We start from the raw sequence: 23,275 nt of genomic DNA, 5'->3' as shown, positions 1-23,275 counted from the left end.
AACAAAATGATAACTTTGGCTCTGCTTCCAAGCAAACCATGTCGTCATGGTCAACTATAAGTCACAATTGTCAAGATTGTAATCAGGAGTTCAACACAACATTTACCAGGTTGTATAATCATTGTACTTTTGTGCCCCAAGAGTGTTGACGTAAATTGTCACAGAAAATGATCTAATATTCCCTCTATTGGTCAATTCAATGACATCTTAGACTCAGAGTCTCCTGCTCTCCTGCCTTGCCTTCCACCACTTCAGCTGTATTAATATGAAGTATTAATGTTTTTATATTGCTAGTGGTTTTGTTGTAATTAACCAGTAAAAAGTAAAGACTGATTTTCAGGGAGTTTCACAGTAGCGTTTTAGACTCAGTCATGCCTTCATCTTCTACTGAAAGAACCTTAAGTCTTTTATTCCCAGATGTGAGGACATTTTGCTCTTTCTTTGTGTAATTAAAGTAATAAAGGTAAAGACTCGGACCACTGAACATCTCATTTAGGCGCCTCTTAAATTTCCCTCTCCCTCCATCTCTCATGGTGTCTCTCTCTTGGAAAGACCTCTGAAGAGCTGTGCTGCTACTGCTCACATTTACTGTTCTGTCTCTCATCTTTGGACGGGTGTCTCTAAAGGCAGCCTGCTGTGGCTTTAGCTCATTTATTATTCCAGCTGTGCTTTTATTAGTGATGTCAAGCTTCTCAGTGTTGCTCAGTCTTTTCATAATCTTATACATTAGTATCCAGAAGACTGGCTATTCTATATTTTTAGCTTTTTAAAGTCCTCTTGAAATCAAAATTGACCCTATTTACTTTGTTAGCCCATGTTACTAGTCTTGTGGTGAACAATTAATCCACGCAAGTTAATGCACAGAAAAATCTTTAATCAAAATCTGAAAACTTGCTTCCGCTCTGGAATGGCGCTCCTTCCCTGATGACGTCAGTTTGGCGACTTGGGTTTAATATCCTTAACCACTCCCCTCCAACCGTCAGTCTGCTATGAGCGAGGGATGGAGAGGAGGTGCGCTAAAAAAAACCTGCCCTTTATTCAATATTCCCTTTCACTTGGAAATACGTCACAACACGTAAATACTGGGAAGTTTGTCAGTTTGATTCGTTTGGTTGGTTTGAAAGTGGTTTTAAGCTTAAAACGATGCTCTAAAGTTTTGCTTAAATTCATCAGATGAAAAATACTTTCAAATTTTTATCTTTTTCAGTAGTTACTGGTAAAGACCTCCATAAATATGGTTTCCTTCACTTGAAGTTGGAAAACTAGACCACTTACATCCACTAATTTGTTTTTTCATTTATCAGAGTTGAAGCTCATAAATAAATTCAACTGAAGTGTGTTGGGAATGTGAACCTATGACATTGAATGTAATCACAACAGTCAAAAGTTATGGTTTATGTATAAAAAAAGACACAACAGGGCAAAATGAAAAATTAGAAAGGGCTACGTTGTTTATACAGTTTTTTCCTTTAGACTTTGTTGTAAAACTATGAATGTAAAACTAAATGTGTCTTGCAGCACAGTGTGAACTGTGAAGTCAGTATGTTAATGATGATTTGGGACAAATATAATGTGATTTAATGGAAAAACTGTTAGTGGCGCAGCAGGATTTTGTATCGTAGCTGAGCGATGTTGACAGACTCGGGGTGCGATTTTTTTTTATTTTTTTTTTATTTTTATTTTTATTTTTTTTTTATTTTTATTTTTTTATTTTATTTTTTTATAGGGGCTTCGTGACTTCGTAATTTTAATCAATTTCATAACTTGATCTTCTCTGTGGTGACACATGTCAGATCTCTCCTGTCATTTCATCTACATAAACCATTCCCTCTTCTTATTGCAAGCTTGCATTCAGATCTGCCTTATCCAATCAATAGTCGATTTATACAACCAAGTCCCTGTCCAACAATCTTTCCTTTTTCTTTAATCAGATTCACTCAGATATACATCATGACATAGAATAAAATGTTGCTACTCCCATTTCATTGCGACTTCAAAGCTAAGGAAACTGGAGTCCAATATAGTTATTTTCTGCAAAAACGAACCATTCTCTGTCTCAGTCTTGGGCTGGTCTGGTGATTAAAATGCTTCCCCTCCCATTTCCGAGCCCTGATACTGTTACCATAGCAACACAGGTTTTTCAGAGCGGCAGAAGCGTGTGGAGAGGAACAGAGGTGCAATTCTGGAAGGAGTGGGAGGGGTCACCAGCTTGAAAAGTTGTTTCTTGGTGGTTTCTCCCCAGGGAAGGAAGCTGCTTTGTGATAGTCATCTTGTCAACTTGGCGTTGCAGTGAGCAACGAGAACTCTTAGGGTGGGAATGTTTTGTGCAACCCCCAAAAGTACACAGAGGCACAATTTGTATAATATATATTACAAAATACCATCTTATTATCTTTTCATCAGCTTAGAACAGTGCTTTTCTCTCTTGTGTGTGTATTCTCAGTTTAATGTCACCCCCTGTATGGCATATCCTCCTGTGCTAAGAACAGTCTCTACTTCCGCTACTTTGTGAGGCTTTGTGCTAGTATCACACACAAAATCAGGCCTGTTGAACTGATATCCATCTTCAAACTAAATGGAGACAGCTGACTTATCTCTGGAAGTCCACTGCCTTTTCAACACACCAGCATTTGGGGGCTTTTCCTCTCTCCCTGACTTGTTCATCTGTTTTTATGCTTGTTTTGTAGGTGTTTCTGGAATTTTAATACGATTTTGTGCATGCCAATGTAGTTATAGTCGGAGTGAATTTGGGTTTTGTCTTAGATTCTGCCTGACCTCAGGCGACGCTGCTCGTTCCTCGACCCCCTCAGGGATCTTCTGTTATCAGGTTCCGATCTCAGATATGCACCCTGGGTTATGCTCCTCTGAAAGATAGATAGATAGCACACACTTTGAGAGAACTCAGGAAGTTTTGCTGGGAAAAAGACAAAATAATCCACACATTATCAGCTTGAGTTTCCAAAAGATGGACTGCCAAAATGCTTATGTCACTAACAATTTCTGCCCCTCCATCTGATACTTACAGCCCATTGGGAGACAGCCAAAGTGTCTCTGTTATTCATTATGTTCATCAGCGCTTCAGAGACATAGCCAGGTTTATTTTATTGAGGGATCGTCCAAAAATGAGATCTTTCTGGCTCTGTACCAAACCTTAGTGAGGGTCTTGATATCTAGTGTCTAGAATATATCTTCTAATTTATCATTCTATTCTAACTGTGCATGTTGAGAATCTCAATTGTCACTTTTTTTTTCATTGTTTTATTGACTAAACACTTCATATTTTGAACACCAATTTTTTTGGGATCCCCCCCCCCCATACTGAGCTAGATGCAGTGCACTGAAGGCTGCCTTATCTGTTATGATACATGCCATAGCTCAAGTGTCTTATGAGGCAGCATAACTTTTTTGCCTACTGTTCGGAACAACCTTCGCATTGTGAGCTTGCCAAATATGCCTAAAAATGCTGTCTGGGTAGGCAGCTCAACTGGGCACTGTAGTCTTCCTGGAGCCCTTGTGTCTGTAGACAGAGTTGGGGTGAGGCCTGTTACAGTAAGGGTGAATTTAAATAGACTTTTCCACACAGATAAATACAGATAAATCCCCCCCCCCCCCCCCACAGTACAGTATGCTTAACACACAGTGAGAAAATGGCACACAGGAGACTGGTTACATTACCCCCCAGCGGGGCCCACAACCATTTTTTTTCTCCTTCTAAAAATAAATCAGCCACCATTGTGCAAGTTTTGAAAGACAAAATCAATGTTAGCAGCACATATAAATGTCAGATGACTTACAGTAGTTTCTGCATCATGTTCTAACAATATGATTCAAAATAAAGTCAGTACTCATGATGTAAGTACTTCACTGCTTTTTCCACATTTCCAATTACGTCATTACATTTCAAATGTTTATTCCCCCAACCCCCACAGACTTTTGACAAAAAAAACAAAAAAAAATGTTTTTGTAAAATTGTCGTAAAAATGTGTAATGCCTTACAAATATTTAATGCCTGTAAAACAGGGAGGATGAGGGTGAGCAGATTTTCACAGCATATCTGATCTTTGAAGTTAAGAAAGGAAGATTGGAGTGCTTTGATGTAAATGTCAGGTTTAAGAGCAGGAGTTTGATGAGTCAGGCTTGAAGTCCTCATAAATCACACTGAGCCCTCCAGTGCTTTTTTCCCTTTCCTTTCTTCCCCTGTGTAGGTCAGAGGACCGAAGTTGTGTTACCCTTTCCTGTAATAAATGCTTTAAGGGGAGGAGGCCAGACATAGTGGTTGAAATCTCGAGACTCATGTGTGTACACACACAGCCACAGTCATTCTCGGGAACTGACCTTTTGTTCGTTTACTACATATACTCCATTACTCAGACTCTCTCTTGCTGTCCAGGAAGACCAAAATCAACCCTCTCTCTCTCTTTCTTTCTCTCCCCAATTGGCTAAAAAAACTGAGCTGATCCTCACTGGGTGAAAATGCTCGTGGGTCTGACAGCAGTTGACTATCTGACAGCGGTTCTGTATCTCTTATTGAGTTACTGTACTCCGGATAGACTCACCAATGTCTTTCTCTTATCATTGGCGCCGTGATCTCATGATTTGATCTCTGCTTCTGCCACTAATTCTTCTGTGCATCACACAGCCTCCAAATCATTTGTCATTGGATTCCAACATGCACATTTTCTTGTTTTTAAGCATTTGTATCATCCAAATAGTGAATATTTCAGGTGCTCCAGGTACCAGTATCAAGTCAACTCTTAAGTCGCATTGAATCTGCTAAATGACTGCTTATTTAAACTAATATTTAATTTAATATTATAAAGAATTGAAAGCACATATATTTGACTAGATATGACTTGGGTCACGTTATCATTGTGAGCAATGCATTTTTACATTAAGTTGAGTGTAAGATGACAGAAAAGGCCATCTAAAAAATATATTTAAATATATTAGCCATTTATTGGTTATTAGCCATAACACAATTATTGCCTTGTCAGTATTAGCAAATAACATGGCCAACTTAAATAACTTTTTTTAAACATCAAGATTTTAGTTTAATATGTAAATGTTTGCTCAGTAGTATAAATAGCCTTAGCATTTAAAGCCTTTTCCCCAGTGCAGATGTAAATTTCTTGACTGCCTTGTGCTGTTTTAAATAGTGCATCTGAGACGCCTCATATATTTTAATTCACCATTGACGTGTCGGTCTTGCTCCAGTTAAGACAGGATGCTTTTCCAGTAACGTGTGTCGGAAAGTATTTCCATCTGAGTCCTCTGCCCCTCGCTTACCTGCCGCTCTGCTGATGTGATACAGGCCAGTGAACGCTCACGTCTCTGTATGCAGAGGGTGGTATGTGTTTGTCGGATTGTGTGCTATAGATTCCTTTTTTATTTGTGTGGTATGCGTCTTGGTTTGTGATGTAGTTGCACATATGATTTCATATTCATGAAAGTGGGACATGAAAAATCTGTATGTCACCATGAGTGATATTTTCATCTCTTTCTCTCTTCCTCAGTGTTTGCTGTCTCAGCCAAAGTTCTGGGCGGTGGAAGTGACATCACTGTGCCTGAGGACTAAGCTGGAGAGAGGAAGCTCACGGAGAGTTGAACGTGCCATGATGCAAACTCAGGTAGAAAGTTGTTCAGAATGCACATCCATTTACAATATTATCATAGATAATGGTACAAATGCAATCAGGATCACAGTCTATGTGCTACATGTTTCTTAAGCACCATATAAGCATATTAGAATAATTTCTGAATAATCATTTTACACTGAAGACTGGAGTAATTCACCATCACAGGAATTTATTTTTATTTTTGATCAAATAGATCAATAGACTTCTAGTGACACTGTTGTCATTGTTTTAGTCTGAGGCACTAAGGAGTGTACAGTTCTTGTCTTTTAATATGAGCTGTAGGCTAGTGATTACTTCATTCAATTTGTTGATTTACTGTTTTCAATGTAATGCTTCCAAAATTTTATAGCACCCGGAGAAACGAGATCCCAGATTTCCTCCTGTTGTTTTTGCTGCATTTGTGTATGTGTGCAAGAGAAATGGACAGATAAGCCCGAGGGAGAAGAATGCTTTAGCTTCCCTTTGGCTGCTTCCCGTTTCCTCTGTCATTTATCATGACAGTTTGTCTCCATGTTTTACTGAGGAAAAGCCAGAACAGTAAAACCGGGAAAGTGCTGATATGTTTGGTGTGTATTCTTGTTCATTTGTGTGTGGATTTTAGGAAGGGTTGGAGAATGGAATTTGTTGCTTTATTGAAATTTGCTGAAACAAGTCAGCCTGGTTCTTCCTGTCCTCCTGATCAAATTTAATTGTCTGGCTTCCAGTGACATTCTGAGGAGCAGAAAGACTTGTCACAGAAACCAGTTAGTTTGTCCATTATGCCAGATTAATTTTTATTTAGTGATGTTTGTTCATTGTAGGACTGTGAAAAATTCTAGCCTTTGTGTTGGCCCATCTCACCACACAGAGACATCTGCTGTATGACTGTTTTGAATCATCTGTTCTGTTCTGAGAGGGGTTTATTGCTAAAGTTATGGTTTAAGTTTATAGTGTCATCAGTCCTTTTTTCGATGGAAGAGATCTTTAAATTGTCAAAAATGCAAAATATAACCAAGAATTTTAATGTTGGCATAAAAGGAAGTGCTCTTGAATGGTTTAAATCTTATCTTTCTAATATAAGTTAACATTAACATGGGTGAACATTCATCTGAGGCAGCTCCTCTCTGTCATGTGGTGTTCCTCAGGGTTCTATCTTAGCTCCTATTCTTTTTTCTTTATATGTGCTCCCATTGGGTTCTATTTTTTTGCAAGCATGGTCTGTCGTTCCATTGCTATGCAGATGATACTCAAATCTATCTGCCATTAAAACAGACTTCGAATGGTCTTGAGGCACTTATGACCTGTTTGTCTGATGTGAAGGCCTGGCTGTTTTTAAATTTTCTTAATTTTAATGAGAGTAAAACTGAAATAATAGTGTTTGGTCCTTCAGATTCTGTTAGTACACCAAAAAAGTTATCCTCGTCTTTGAAGCCTTGGGTTGAAAATCTAGGGGTTGTCTTTGATGATGGGCTGAAATTTGACAAACACATAAATACTGTGGTCAAATCATGCTGCTTTCAGCTTCGACTACTAGTAAAAGTAAAACCTTTTCTGTCAAGAAAGAAATTCGGAAAATTAATTCATGCTTTTATTACTTCTAGATTGGATTACTGTAACTCACTTTATTTTGGGATTAGCCAGTCAACTTTATCCCGGTTTCAGATAGTTCAAAATGCAGGTGCAAGACTTTTAACCAGTACTAAAAAAAACGGGACCACATTACGCCGGTTTTATGTTCTCTGCACTGGTTGCCCGTGCGTTATCGAGTGAATTTTTAAATTCTTCTTTTGGTGTTTAAATCATTAAACGGTCTGGCCCCTCCTTACCTCTCGGATTTATTAACTGAATATCGTCCAGTTCGGTCTCTCCGGTCGTCCAACCAGAGATTGTTATGCATTCCGAAGTCAAAGCTGAGATGCAGGGGTGACCACACCTTTTCAGGAGCTGGCCCCAGACTGTGGAATGCTCTGCCTGTCTGTATTCGCTCTGCATCATCACTGTCTTTTTTAAAATCTAAGCTAAAAACTCATTTTTGCGAATTGGCATAATCAATGAGGAAGTTGTATTGTATTGTTGTTTTTTTAGTTTTTTTTATTATATTGTATTGTCTTATGTCTTCATTGTTCAGCACATTGGACAACCTAGGTTGTGATTAATGGTGCTATATAAATAAAATTGACATTGACAATTTGCTACAGTAATTTAAATCTAGTCTTGTAAGTATATATATTATATATATTATAAATATATTTATTTACTATTTTTTTATTATTATTATTATTATCATTATTATCCATGTACTTATCCATTTTATTATTTATCACGTTCTTTTTTTATTCATCAATTAATTTATTTTTAGGACTAAGTGCTGTTTACAAATATCAGATAAAGAAGTGTTGCAGGGCTTAAAAGGATGGTTCACCCAAAATTGAAAATTCTTTCTTCATTTACTCATCTTCAAGTTCATACAAACCTGTATGAATTTCTTTTTTCTGCTGAACACAAAAATAAGATATCTTAGAAACAGTTGATGGGGCCCCATTGGGGGAAAAAAATGGTGGGGGAAAAAAATACTATGGAAGTCAATGGGGTCTATCAACTGTTTGGTTATCAACTGTTTGGTTACCAACTATTCTTCAAAATATCATCTTTTGTGTTCCTTTTGCTGTGGCTGATGGCATCCCTCTTTTTGATCTCAAGTGAAATCCATGGATGTGACCATGAGCGCTGCAGGTGATCATCAGTTAAGAGCTGAGAATTGAAGGGTGCGATCAGACACTCTCTGTATGAACATCTGACAGATGGAAGGTCATCAGTGGGCAGAGTTTAGTGTGACACATTGCCCTCTACTTTTTTGATTGCTTTCTTTTTTCCTTTAAGTTTTAAGTGTTTGCCCAGTGGAGCTGCTCTCTGACATCCCAAAACTCAATGTGACAGATCATTGGGGGAGTCTTGACATTAGGAGGCCACCCTAAGGGGCAAGTTTGAGTCCGACAGGAGATCACTGCAAGTCACACAAACACCTGTCCATCACAGAGTTAGAGAAACATGAAGTGCTTAGCAAATCCCACTGCTGACACCAGTGAGTTCAGTCACCCTGAGAAGGATCCCAGCTGAGCAAGGCCCCCGGAGCGACGGCGAGAGAGTGACAGCACACTCTCCGGGAGGACGAAACACTTTAACAAAGTTCAACAGATGAGAGAGAGAGGGAGGATGAAGAAAGTAAGTCAGGTAGCGCGTTGTAGAGGTACAAATCCACATATTCAATTTGCACACCCCTCTTTTCTCAAAAGTTTGAATGCCCTTTTTAAGTCAATCTTTGAGATGTTGAGCTCTTTTGTGAGTGATTTAAATATTGAAAATATCATGAATCAGTACTGCCCTGACATAATGGATGTTGACAAACAAAACAAAACAAAAAATTGACTGACTTGGTATAAATTGACCTCCTCAAAAGTTAACATATTCTTTGTTTTTCATATTGTGTGTTGCCTTAAACATCAGTAACTATTTGCAGTCCTTTTGTTTTGATTCGGACAAAACTGTAAATGTCATACAGGCAATATGGCCGTCCTTATAAGGATTGGTATTGTTGGAGTCAAAGGATTGGAAACAAGGCTCATGACTTTAGGCCAACTAACTGGAAAATTATAAGCAGTGTAATCTTTTTACCTGGTCGTCAAACTTAAAGGGGAAATGAAACGTCCATGTTTTGGCACTGGTAGTAGCTACTATATTAGAAAAATCACCTTGCCAAAAAATTTATTTTAAAAAGTTGTTAAAACCACAGATATGACTAAATTATTTTCGTAATTTCTAGCTATCTATCTAGCTAGCGAGTCGCCATTTTGAAGTGACGTCACAGCCTACGTAACAGGGTTGGTTGGTTCCGCTGGTGAGTGAAGAGAGTGAAGCGTTACTGGACCGAACTGAATACGCAATTGATTTGAAATGGAGGAAGACGAACTTGAAAGACCTGTTGAGCCCGTGTGTCCCATTGCTTATGCATTTGAGTCGATACGGCGTGGGAACCGAGCAGTGGTACGTCGCTTTGTCGAACAGCCGGTGATACATGGCCGTAGCCAGCTATGAGGTCACCTAGGTCCGGTGTTGTGCCGAATTTCGACCCCCTGCCAAATTATTACCCCCCTCGTTGAAGTCAGTACCTGATTGCCTAATCCTAACCCCACCCCTAATCCTAACCCCTCCCCCACAACTAAACCTAAACCTACCAATACTAGGGGGTAATAATTTGGCGGGGGTCGAAATTCGGCACAACACCGGACCTCAGTCATTTTTTTACATTCAAAAATAAAATGTCAAGCTCTCTGAATGATTAATTAGCCATTTAAATATGAGTGTTTGCAATTAATTTTGCTGCGAGAATCTAGCGCAGTGAACGGGGCTTGAGAGCGCGTTGTGAGGGCGCGGGTGCGATCCAGTATTGCCAGATCCATCTAATGGAAAGGTGGCAGTAGTCTTCTGGACTTGTTTTTCTGATTTAATGTCACACTTTAGGAAGTTATTAAAGTGGAAAGTTGCATGTTAGGGTTCGTGATATATTAATCTTATTTCCAAAACACAAGCTTTGAACTTATTTTGGATTATTATATAAAAAAAAAATTGTTGCTTGTTTTTCATAGCAATATCTGGCAACATTTTACTGTCGGCATTAATAAAAATAAAAAAAGCTTATAGAAAAACTGTAATTGCTGACAGGAAGATACCACATTCGGTAAGACAAACGCAATGATCATCGTGATTATCTGTAAGAAATGTATAACACTATCAAAAACAATAGCATAATACAGATCTGTATGTTACAGAATCAAAAACGATAGCATAATACAGATCTGTATGTTACAGAATGAAGCAGGAAGACGGCTTTTTTATTTTGTCATTTAAGTGAGCCAAGGATTGAAGAGTAGTACACACACACACACACACACACACACACACACACACAAGCTATACCGTTAGCAAATAGCCTGTAAATAGTTTGTAACATGTCTGTAAAATGTAAAACATTATATTTAATAAATTATTTCACAAACATCTACAGTGTGCATGTGCAGTTTGTTAACATAACGTTAGACGTCGTCTTTTTGTCTGGTACTAATAAACTTCACTAGCTAAACACTAAGTTAGCGTTATTTAGCTAGTTCATGCTTACAGCTGTTAGCTAACAACGACTGTACCTAACGTTAGTTGTTCGCTGGTTCGACCAGCACATGCATCTTGTTAACGAGCCAGTGTGATGCAAACATGTATGAGAAGTTTGACATGATAATATGATAGCAGATGAACGCTTTTTATGCGTAGTTTAATGTTAAGTTTTATGTCTTTCACTGCGTTTTACTGAACTCAGCCCAGAGCCTTTAAAGCCAACCAACCCCGTGACGTCACATGTTAGAATTCATGGGTTTCATCAGGTCCCTTTCCACAGGTGTTTAAAATCAAGCACCTAGATTATGAATGCAGACTGCATTGTGCTTGATTAATACACCTGTGGAAAGGGACCTGATGAAATCCATGAATACTGCACAATGGCGGCGCCCCGGCCGCGAAAGATATAACGTTTTTTCTTTTTTCTTTTATATGTTTACATTTGTCATGTTTCTTATATAATTGTTGATTATAGTGGAAATCCATTTTGTAAATCATGTAAACTTGATTGACTGCTTCATTTCCCCTTTAACAGCTCCGTGACTGTGATGTCTATAATTTGTCTAAGTGTTGCTGAAATAAAATCAGACATCCAAAATACAATTTTAGATGTAATTCTTAATAGTTGTGGAAATCAAAAATCTTGCTCTTGATCATTGTCAAGATCTCATGAGCTAATTAAAGAATTTTTTGGGGGAGTTTTTTTTCTAATATTGTACAATCAAGACTGTCCATCTGGTTTAAGTACTTGGTTCAATCAACTCAAGATAAAGTGAGAAAGCAGAGTTCAAGGCCCGGTTGCATAAAAGCCCTTGAGTTAAGAAAACCCTTAGTTATAAGGTTAAGTGTACTCTTAGTGAAACATGGATTGCAAGAAAATACCTAAGGGTCCACTTAAGAAACCTTAAGGCTGTCATTAAGTATTTCCCTTAATTACTTGTTCCCTTAAGTTCTGTTATGCGTTGCAACAAAGTCCTCAGTAACCATTTAGCCCTAAAAAGGAAAAAGGGATAAAAACGGGTCCCTTAAGTCATCTGCTGAACTCGAACGCGATGATGTTAATTGAGGAGGAAGTGCATTTTTAGCGATCAGAATAAGCCAGTTAAAAAGTATGACGTGAGACCATGTGCATTTTTCAAAAATAAAATTTGGCTTGGGTGTTTTTCCTCCGTCTTTTAAAAGAATCGTTTTTTTTTTGTCCTTGGTCCAGTTAGGTCTAGGCGTTGAGGACACCGAACGAGCCATTCTGTACTTTCGTGCTTAATTTCAAGGCTGCAAAATCTAATCAAATCACCAAACAGACAAAGTGGTGTTGATGCATGAGTACAATACAATAACAACAAGTTGGATAAATATAATGCTATTTAATGGAAAACTATGCGAGTTGCACGGAAGGATTTTGAGTGTCCTCAGGTGTCGTAGCTAGAGTCATAGAAACAATGTGCTCGAATTTTAGGACGCTCTGTGTCGTCCGTCAGACTGCCTTTAATAATCTCCATAACTCAAATTTTATTTTATTTTTTATTTTTTTAAAGTCAGTGGTCCATTAAGTTCTGTTTATTGTGGGAGATTACATAACTATAGAATTTTAGTTATGACGTGAGCCCAAGAGGGCCCACGTCCCTCCTCTGTTCATCTCTCTGCACTGGCTACCTCTCGCTGCTCGCATCAAGTTCAAGGCACTGACGCTTGCTTACAGAACTATCACAGGCTCAGCTCCCTCCTACTTTCACTCACTCCTACGAGTCTACATCCCTACCAGACACCTACGATCGGTCAACGAGCGACGTCTCGTGGTTCCATCACAGAAAGCTACAAAATCACTTTCCAGAACATTCTCATTCACAGTTCCATGCTGGTGGAACGCTCTCCCCACCCTCATCCGGAATGCAGAATCCCTGACAACATTCAAAAGACAGCTGAAAACCAATCTCTTCCGTGAGCACTTAACCTTAAACTTTTTTTTCCTTTCCCTTTGAAACATCACTTATCAGGCTTATGCTACTCTGAATAATACCTGAACTTTGTATTTTGAGCACTTCTTGCGTTGTTGTTGCTTTTGCCTCTTTATGATGACTCCTAATTTGTAAGTCGCTTTGGATAAAGGCGTCTGCTAAATGACTAAATGTAAATGTAAATGTAACTATAGCAACTGCTGCTTCATTGCCATATTTTGCCAGAAACTATCGTAAAATGCTCTGTATAAACACCTAGCCTACGTATGGGTGACAGTTAAGACGTTTGTTGCAATGCTCTTAAAGAAATCTCTTGCCTCATGGATTTTATTCCCCCTCTGATGGTGGCGCTACAGAGTTTCACTACCAAACCCCATAATAGATAAAGGGAGTCTTTTGGCCACCCCAATTTTATTCCAAGTATTTGGAATATTTGGGTATTTGGATTTGTTTTTAATTAACTGAATCATCTACTTGACTGCAGACTCAGACCTCCATTAATGGCAGAAGTTCTGATTGGATGAATTCCAGGCACATACTGAACATTTTTACAGTCATTCATCAGCTCATCAGTTTCACATTTGATGTAATCAATTCAGAAAGATTTTTGTTTTGTCTTCAATATTATTCCCCTTCTATTCTGAACAGTCGTGACATTTTCATGAATATCGCACTGACTCCTTATCTCCACCTCCTTGCTGCTGTTCAAGTTTCACAGCGGTACTTAACAAACTTAATTTCCTCTGCCTCCTCTGGCCTTTCTTCTGAGATCAAGAATGTAAAGTGTGTATTCAGAAATGGCAGAAAGGCACTTCGCCTATGTGCTCGGCATTTTTCTCACAGTTTAGAGTTGCCAGTATCTAGGCCACTGAGTGGGCCAGAACTTCAGAAAAGTTTTTATTCCCTTTGTGTATTCAGAATGGCAGAGTCTCTGGTACATTGTTGGATTAGAGGTGCTCTTTGTGACCACACAATTTGCCTGTTTGGGGCTTAACACCATGCGCTATCGACTGCCGCCCTCTTATTTTTCATTTAGGACTCCGATCAGGCCCTGGCTGAAGTAGATTTCTCTGAACGTAAAATTCAATTTCAGTGCTTAATCAATAATATCCCTGAAATAGAAGTTGGCAGCTTGGTTCTTTGTATGGATTTAGGCATCTCACGGCAACGCTGAAAGAAAAGAAATACTCATACGCATATGACGTACGGTATTTTTGGAGCAGAAAAAATGGTTTTTTGAAGTAATTCTCCAGAGAGACGTTTTAAAAAAAACATCTACAACAGATGCACACTGCAGTAAATGTATGACATAAATTTTATATGAATATGATGCAACCATACACAAACAATGCATATATAATACATTACATATTGTACACACTAACATCATATAGCCTAGATGGTAGCCTAGATGGTACAAGCTCTGTAGCACATGAACTCTTTGTTGCATGTTTGTTTTGGTGTCTTATTCCTGCTGCTGCAGCAAATGTAATGTTTATTGTATTTTGCCATGTGATAATCAACTTGTTTTACCTATTACCTATTTCCAGGGTGCCTACTGTACATCTGGCCTAGGACTACAGATGAAAACTAGCCTTTTGGCTAACTCTGGCATATTTTACAGTTGAGCTGTTATGTTAATATGCACTGTCCTTGCAAATAAATAAATAAATAAATAAAATGGTCTCAGTGCTATACAGACATGGACTGAAAGCCTTTTGGATTCTAAAGCTTTTGGTTTTTAAAGAGTACTACTAGCCTAGTACTACACTAATACTAAGAGCTAAAGCAGCCATTGTTCAGCTACATATGTGAGACTACAGTTAAAGGCCCCCTGAGTTCCTTTTAGCTTTTAGTATGAATATGTTAGCCTAAAGGTTATGAATAAGCTGGTGTGTTCGAAAAACAATGAAAAAATGTGCATTTAGGAGATAAAAGCATTCAAAACTTAGTCTCTCACTTCTGCTAAAATGGATCACAGATTTTCTCATCACATCTTCTGTCCAATCAAATGTTCTATAGAATCTAAAGCTATAAATACCACCTGGCCAAAGGGACCGTTGACATGGAGCAATATGGGTTGGAGATGTGTGTTCGGTTGCTCAAACGATCAAGTTTTAATTCCATTTCCCAACTGTACGTTGGTTAAGAATGAAATGTCTAAAATGTATTCACACCTCTACTATTGATTCCAACGAATCATCAGCGCTCGGATTCACTTCCATAGTGCTGTCAAGTACGACTTGCAGACTGAGAGGTAAACGTAACGCTTTTGGCTGTTTGAAAAGGGTGAGGTGCCATTCAGTATGTCCCGCCTTAGCTTCCTGTTTCAGTGGAAATTGTCAACGCATCATACAAAGCTGCGAGTTCCAAGGCACTTCAGTGGGCCTTTTAAATTGCAATGAATGGATTTTGACTCCATGGGGCTTATCCTCTTTAAAAGTATGCTGAGTCATGAAGCATGCTCAGTGATGTAATTTCCTTCTGTCGCTTTATTTGGCTCTTGGAGTTCCTCCATGGAAAGGTTTATGTGTAATTCAAAATAAACTGCCAAATTGTCAACTGTAGGGGAGTTTACTTTTGCCCCATTTTGTCAAAAAGCACACAGCCTCCACAGCTGTATCCCTCAGCCCTCCTGATCGGAAGATTAGCATTTATATATTTCAGGCATTTTCCATCCATGGAAAGGCTAAATAAGTAATTAGTTATCTGCTACCCGCAGACAAGCTTTGCCATCCTCCATAGAAACTGATTGTATCTACTCAGTCGGAAGTTTTATTTCCAGATGAGTTTCTTCCAAAGTGAACCCCAACTAGAACTGGAAAATTACATCTACAGTATATTGGATTTTTTTTTTCATCAGTTTACGAAATGCATTTTATGGAATATGTAATGTTTCCTAACTTCTGCTTGATTCCAGAATGTTCTGGAACTGAAATGTTCCAGATTTAATATTTGTGGGGTAATGCGATAGACATCGGTCTGTGCATTTATTTTCACTATTTAGCAGGCAAAGATGGCCATCAGCTTCCATTGTGCATTTGTGGACTTGTGTGCATGTTGTACATGGCTGCATTGTGTTATTGTGTTTTGTCTTGTTGCTTTTTGAAATATTGACACTTGTTTGTGAACAGAATGAGTGTTGATCTTCTCACTAGAGACTCAAACAGCAGGCCTGCACATGCTTTAACTGAGTTTACACACCAGTCAAACCCTGTAGCATTTCTCAGTGGAGAGCAGAGAGGCGTCTTTGAAATGAATAAAAATGTTGGCATGTGCTGGCACATCTATTTGTTATTGCTATCACTCTTGGAATTTCTGATTTGGGTTTGATTTGTTTTTTTTAATGTTTCTAGATCACTTTTTTCCATCTTGTTAATGATTGGAAAATATATTTAGGTCTGTGTGGTGAGCAATAAATTAAAGCAAAATGTGAAGGGTTGACTCACTGGAATAGTTTTTAAGTTGTTCGCACCACACTGCATTTTAATTGCTTGGGGGTGTTTTTATCACTGTCAGATATCACACCAAACACTAAGCACATTAGAAATACTCATTATATTGATGCCTTTGTGTTCCAGGGAGGTCTGAAATTCATGGAGATTTGTGTTAGTGATCAGTGTTAGCATTCCCATTCTTAATGGTACCCTCCAAGTATATGATTTGAGATTTTGGCTCATAGGTGCTCAATTCTATTTACTACCTTGTTTTGTATGGAGCAAACTCTAAGGAAAATCTGCACTATTGTTAGAATAACAGCGTGCCCTAAACAGACGTGCCGCAATAAGTTATCTTTTCCATGTAATCAGAGTTTTTGTCCTAACCAGCTGTGACGATTCTATTTTACGACGATAATATAAAGTACTGCTTATGTGCTTTATTTAATGTTAAAAGCGTCTAATTTGAGTTTGAATATCATTTTGTGTCTTATAGCAGTACTGAAAGCAACAATGGACAACTCATTATGTATTTTTGATAATGTTAAAATTGTGTAATATTCATGATTATTATGTATTATCCATTTCGTTGCGAGTGCCAGAGAGAGCCAGACCACGCACTCTTCTGACTGGCTGATATTTTTGATTGACTTTTTTGCATCTCTGGAATCGTATCGCATCTCGTCTAGTTAGGAAATGATGTAATCGCTATGGCAAAGAAGAAAATGTTAATTTGTGGAAGTAGCAATGCTTGAAAACTGAGAATACATGTCCCCTAAATGTCACTTTGTTCTGTTTCAGACCTTGGTGGATTTCTTTAGTGAGAAGAAGTGTCCCATCACTGAGAGGCTAAAGATGTTCTACACTTGCCGGGCGCCTCCTCTCTGGGATCTACAGGTGAACTGAATTCCTGTTTGTTTAATTGAGGCTTCTGGCTTCTCAAAATGATTGTTTTAGAATCACTCATAATGTTTTACATGTACGTTTATTCATTTAGCAGACGCTTTTATCCAAAGCGACTTACAAAGAGAGAATAATAGAAGCAGTTAAACAATAGGACAACAATATGCAAGTGCTATGACCCTTCCCAGTTTAATCTAACGCAGTACATGTACTTTATTTTTTTATTTTTTTTATTATAAATAGATATAGAATAGAATAGAAGAGAAAGTATTAAAGTGGGGACTTTCCATTAAACCTTTTTTTTTTTCAGTGACACTAATTTATGATTATTAATTAACCTGAAGCAGTTGACATTTTTAGATGATTAAAGATGGTTTGTTTTTAAGATGGTTGATTTATTTATGAAACTTTGATCTTTCTCAATGTTTTTTTTTACATTTACTTTCCAAAGTTGGTCAAAAAAACAAACAAACAAACAATAAATACAGACCAAGAAAGAAGTTCTTGTGATGTACAGGCACAACATGGGTTGGGTTTAACTGGGACCCATTTGAACCTTGATTGAGTTTATTTTCCCCACATTTTCTCATCTTAATTATGTCTGAATTTATTCCCATGTAGGGAATATTGCACATATTATAAAGCCAGATTACCTGAGTTAATTTGAAATGGAAATGATTGACTCATTTGTTGGTGCCCAAATTGATTTGCTTGCATATTTTCTCTCATTACTAGACTCACAAGTGCATTGAGCTAATCACCTCAAATGAGAATGGGCAGCCGTTATTTATTTATCTACTTCTCAAAAACCCATTTCGGTAAACACAACAGCTGGGTTATACAGCCAGTGTCGTGTCAATAAGAGCTTTGGCAGATAGAATATGAAATTAATTTCTCGTACACTGTGAGGGCATACAGGGATACGGGATGATGCGTTCATTTTGACAGGTAATAGAGCAACCTGGAACTATCCCTTCCTGTCTGATTGGGCAATAATGGAACTAATGAAAACAAACAAATGTTTCCTGAAGTGAGAGATTGTTAAACAAGTGAATAAATCATGGGGAAAAAAATATGTTTGGTGGATTGTAACAGGCCAGCATGGATGAAGGGTTTTGAAAGAAAAGGAATGAAATGACTGAATGGAGAAAGAGAGTGAGTGGGTGGAGGGAGGGATGGATAGATGAAAAGAAGGGAGGGCTGATGTGATCAGTCCTGTGGATGACATTGCTCGCGCTCTGTGTAATAACAGTGAACAGCAATAAAGCTGGAATTGAAGTCGCTTCTATTGCTGGCAGGGGAATAGAACGCAGCAAAACTGCAGGCTAGAGAGAGACGAGAGCAGCATGCAGCCAGAGAAATGTGTGTGTGTGTGTCGGGGTAAAGAGATGGCAGAGCATTGTTTTTGTTTGTTTTTTGAAAAGAACAGATTTCTGAAATTGTCGGATTTGCTTTCAGACTGGATCATGTTGGCATGTAAATGAATCAGGACAGCGTTCAGTGTGGCAGATGAAATGAATGAGAAAATGAAAACAGAAAAGTTGCACAAATGGGGCTCTGACAATACCGTACCACTACAGATTAAACTAGCAATTAACAAATTAAAATAAGTACCATTAGGCAAATAAATAAGAAACAAACTTGAGATGAAACTTAAGATGAAAGAAAAATAAGACTAAAAGTGTTGATACAGAGCACTGCTCTTTCTGTGTGTCTGTGTGTGTGTGTTTGTTTCTCTTCCTCCAGATTAGTTAGTATCATCACGTTTTGTCTCCTGGCTGATAGATCACATGATCACCGGCAGCCTCACCAGTGTATATATCTAGATTTATAGTTACCCATAGTGCCTGTGGGACGTGATATGCCACTGGAGGTGGGGGGTGGGGGGGATTGTCACAGGACAGAAAGGTGAAGGAGAAATTGAGCAGGAATTAAACATTTCCTGCAGTGGAACTGCTTGCAGCTACGTGTCTGTGATGTCTTGCTGATATCAGATGTCAAGGGTGAAGTCAGTTCAGTGCATGTTTGCTGTCCACAAATATAAAAGTTTTATACATCATAATCATCAGTACTGTATATGATCTCCAGTGGGATCAGTGCACATCTCAGTATGTTTATTAACATAAATACATGGGTCTGCAGTGGACACAGCCTACGACTCTTGATCATCTGTTCTCAAATGACCAGGGCTGCGTTTCCCAAAAGCATCGCAAGCCTGAGTTGATCATAGAGACCTTTGGTGGCAGTGGTTCTACGATCAATCTGCTTTTGGGAAATGCAGCCCTGAATGACAAAAGGAGTTGAAAGAGTGTAAACACATTTGACCTGTAGCATTCCTCAGAGACCGACGAGGGTCATTAATAGCACAGATGTGTATATAGCTGCCTGTGAAGCGTGACATCGTGGAGATAGATGGATGGTTGTCTGCGGAATGCATCCTTTTAGAAAGAGGGTGAGAAAAAAGACAATATGAGAGAAAAGATAGTGAGAGAGAGCGTACTGTATCCTTGAATTTATTTTAGATTTTATTGTATTATATTTAGCATATAAAAATTATGTGTGTGTGAGAGAGTATAAATAAATAATGTACGTAGATGTAGGTCGAGATTTGAACCTTAGTCCCCATTCAGTCTATATAAAATGTTTAAAAAACAAACTATTTTAAAGTGCTGCTTTGGTTATTTCAAATAGCTCACAAAGTGAACTACACTGTAGGACTGCCTTGGGAAAAAAAGCCCCTGGTGATATCTGTTTTTTAACTTTAGTGCAAAGATAAACCAGAGTGAAATGAAAATCACTGAACTCATTACGCATATTTGTGTATTTATATGATTTTTGGGCTGTGTCCACATGCTAAATATATATTTTTGTATGCCTCCCACATGCTGTGTGTATTTACAGGCAGGTGGGCCGCATGTTGACTGATCTTGGCTTACTGTTTGTGTGTATTTAGAGGCAGTTGGCAAGTCTGTTGACTGATTTGGGCCTGACGAGTTCTGCGCTGCTGATCTATGAACAACTGGAACTCTGGGAGGATGCAGTTATCTGCCTGGAGAGGATGGGACAGCACGGCAAGGTACGCTACTCGCATGCAACCAATCAGTTCAAATGAATAGTCCTGCCCCAAACTTATGCCATTGGTTGACCCAATGTTGCCGTGTCAGACCGATCGTAACGATCGTTCGAATGACCAGATCAGTGTTTTGATTGTTTACTCTTCTGGGAAATCAGTCTACAAGTGAATTACTTAGTTGTCTCTACATATTAAAATGGGATAAGAGAAAGTGACTTCTGTTAAAGGTCTTGAAGAGCAATTTATTGCAAATTTTTCCCTCACATCCATCTCTTCTTTTTTTCCTCTCTGTCTCTCCTCCTTATATGAGCTCGATGCTCTAACAACACGTCTGTGTGTGTGTGTGTGTGTGTCTGTCAGTGCAGTTTTCTGGGAGCTATTTCAGAGTTTTATTAAGTTACCGTCCACTTTGTGTACCAATCAGATTATAGGGTACCTCTGAGGTCAATAAAACCACCCAATCACCCAATCTGAGTTGTAATAATATAAAAATGTTCTCCACTCTACTGTAGTACCTGAGGAATTGACTCACTCTACTTTTCCCTGCACTCATGTTAAAGTTTAAAGTCATAAACTGCAGGTATGCATATAAAAGAATGTATAGGATAGTATACCGAGACAGGCGTAAGGGAGTGACTTCATATGAGAGGAAAGAAACTGGTGAAAAATGAGAGAGAAAGTGAGATAAGAAAAAGGTGTCTACACAAAACAGCAAGAATTTTTTTCCTTTGTTAGTTTTTCTGATGGATTAACCCATGAGATACCGTGTTCGTTTAATGAGTAAACGTCTTCAGAGCATGAGGGACTTTGGGATATGTACTGATGTTTATTTGATTTGAGTTAATTTTATTGTCCCACTAGAGCTTGCATGTGTTGTTGCAAATTACTGTTGGAATTTACCGCATGGTGTCCTATTACATTTTACCTTACATTACAAGAGACAAAAATCCAATTATTTAGAATTATTTTGCATTATTTTCAATTATTTTGTAGTTTTCTCAACAAAAACAGAACATCCTGTTTCGCAATAATTCGCAATAAATTCCACCCCTTCCTCTTTAGGCAATTATTGTCCATCTGAGTCTAAACTGCATTGAATACCTGAAGCTCTAGATGTTTTCCCCATTTCAGCACAAAGGGATAATAATTTAGCAGTTTTAGGATTTATTTCATTGTAGTAAACTTTTGAATTAACTGATTTTAATTAATAAAATCATCATTTTTTACAGTATTCTGTCAAAATTTTTTTAGATATACATCCAAAATACTACAAAAAATGTAGATCATAAAGATCTCATATGAAATTAATAGAAAATAAATTAGGTTATGCAAGATTTAGTTCCCGAAGTTGATGAAAGTTTTCTGAAGGTTAACCACCTACTTTCATGACTTTTGTTTTTGATATCTTCTCCTCCTCCTCCTCCTCCTCCTCCTCCTATTTATAGAAAGCACCTAGAAACGTGTTGCATTCTAAGTTAAGAAAACAGTTGTCATTATAAATAAAGGGTTTTTAAGGGGGGATTCTTGTAGTTGGCCCCAGACTATTACCAGAATGTACCATGGTAAACATGGTATCGGCACCAGAATGTTTCAGTTTCCCTTCTGAAAGTGAAATTGGCAACCTGGCTTGGCATCCATTTGTGTTTTTGGCAGTCATGAGATCCAGCCGCCTGCAGCCTCACCGTGCCTGACTGGGCTACACAAACTTTGTTGTTTGTGGCCAATGGGAAATGTGCAGTTAATAATGGCCCCAAGGAGCATTCAAGTGCTGTCAAAACCATGGGGCTCTCTTTCTCTTCTGTATTTCTCTCTCTTACCTCGTCTTATCAGTGTTGTTCTAGTAAAATTGAAATATGATACTTTTTGTACCCAAGCAAATTGCTTATTCATCCTCTGTCTGGGCCTTCAGGTTTTACTTTTTTTATATAACTATTGTGTCGAGTAGGAAGAGATATTGTTCCCACTTCTCAAATTATTTGTACCCACGAAAAGAAATAAGCACCCAAATAGAAGTGCTGGCCAAGCAATGTGAATTTTATTGCCGCCCACCCCCTCTCTCCCACTACGGCTTCAGTTCTAAGCGTTTGCAAAAAGCCCTTTATCCTTCCATCCCCATGAGCACTAGCAGGGGTGGAAGGGCAGGAGCCGATGAGAGATGCACTGTGTAATATAGCGCAACGTCCAGCGTATTTCAGAGTGAAGCCACATTCACAGTGACTGTATAAGGGCATGTGTTAACGGCAGCAGAATTTCACCCACTAGATCTGGAGAATTTACGTTTAGAGAAGTTGGTCAGTCCTATCACGTCAAGTTCATATGATAATATGGCTTTGTGGCCATAGCCTAGTGGTTCTCGCACTCTCAATATATGAAGGTACTTGTTTCTCATGTTGGAGACAAAGGTTTTAGTAATGTGCTTAATAATATAAAAAGAATACAGAAACATACTTGTCTTCAATTGAATCCTTACACACTATATGGCCAAAAGTATATTGGACACCCAAACGCCACACCCAATTACAAAACCATTGGCGTAAATATAGGGACTGAGTCCTTTGTAACATCTTACACTCTTGTTTAGATTTTGCACAACATTTTTATCAATTTTGCTCCTATTTAGAGACAATTATTGGTTACACTTTACAATAAGGTCCCATTGCTTAACTTAAGTTATACTACTAGGCAGCTGAATGCTTGAATCTGATTGGTTGACGAATGTTCTAAGGTGTGCAATTATTTTCAGGGAAACGCACCTCTCTCTCTCTCTCTCTCTCTCTCTCTCTCTCTCTCTCTCTCTCTCTCTCTCTCTCTCTCTCTCTCTCTCTCTCTCTCTCTCTCTCTCTCTCTCTCTCTCTCTCTCTCTCTCTCTCTCTCTCTCTCTCCATTATTAACTGCATTAGTCTGCTCTCAGTGGCTGAAGCCTCCGTTACTAGCTCTAAAATTACATTTTGGAATTAGCAACGAAGGCTTGGGATTAGTCCTACACACAAGCGTTTTAAGAGCAAAAACCTGACAAATGTCTTGATACATCCGAGGTGTGGTAACTAGGTATGGATGTCACGGTACCAAAATTCCAGTAGTCGTTACAGATACCATTAAAATTTTACGGTTCTCGGTACCAATTTC

The 23,275-nt window shown here is 38.4% G+C and overlaps 1 protein-coding gene across 1 annotated transcript in view; it reads left to right on the top strand.

Moving 5' to 3' along the window:
- ttc27 (tetratricopeptide repeat domain 27) overlaps positions 1 to 23,275 on the top strand; it is an 87,218-nt gene that overhangs the window by 44,093 nt on the left and 19,850 nt on the right. The window contains exons 10-12 of the mRNA XM_082143029.1: positions 5,514 to 5,627; positions 16,975 to 17,070; positions 20,030 to 20,152. Of these exons, the coding sequence (XP_081999155.1) occupies positions 5,514 to 5,627; positions 16,975 to 17,070; positions 20,030 to 20,152 (333 nt within the window). The remainder of the gene's footprint in view (positions 1 to 5,513; positions 5,628 to 16,974; positions 17,071 to 20,029; positions 20,153 to 23,275) is intronic.

The sequence above is a fragment of the Leuciscus leuciscus genome (assembly GCF_965113295.1).
Source record: "Leuciscus leuciscus genome assembly, chromosome: 17".
NCBI classification, from domain to species: domain Eukaryota; kingdom Metazoa; phylum Chordata; class Actinopteri; order Cypriniformes; family Leuciscidae; genus Leuciscus; species Leuciscus leuciscus.
The sequence above is the reverse complement of the archived record's forward strand: the minus strand, read 5'-3'. Positions and strand labels throughout refer to the sequence as shown.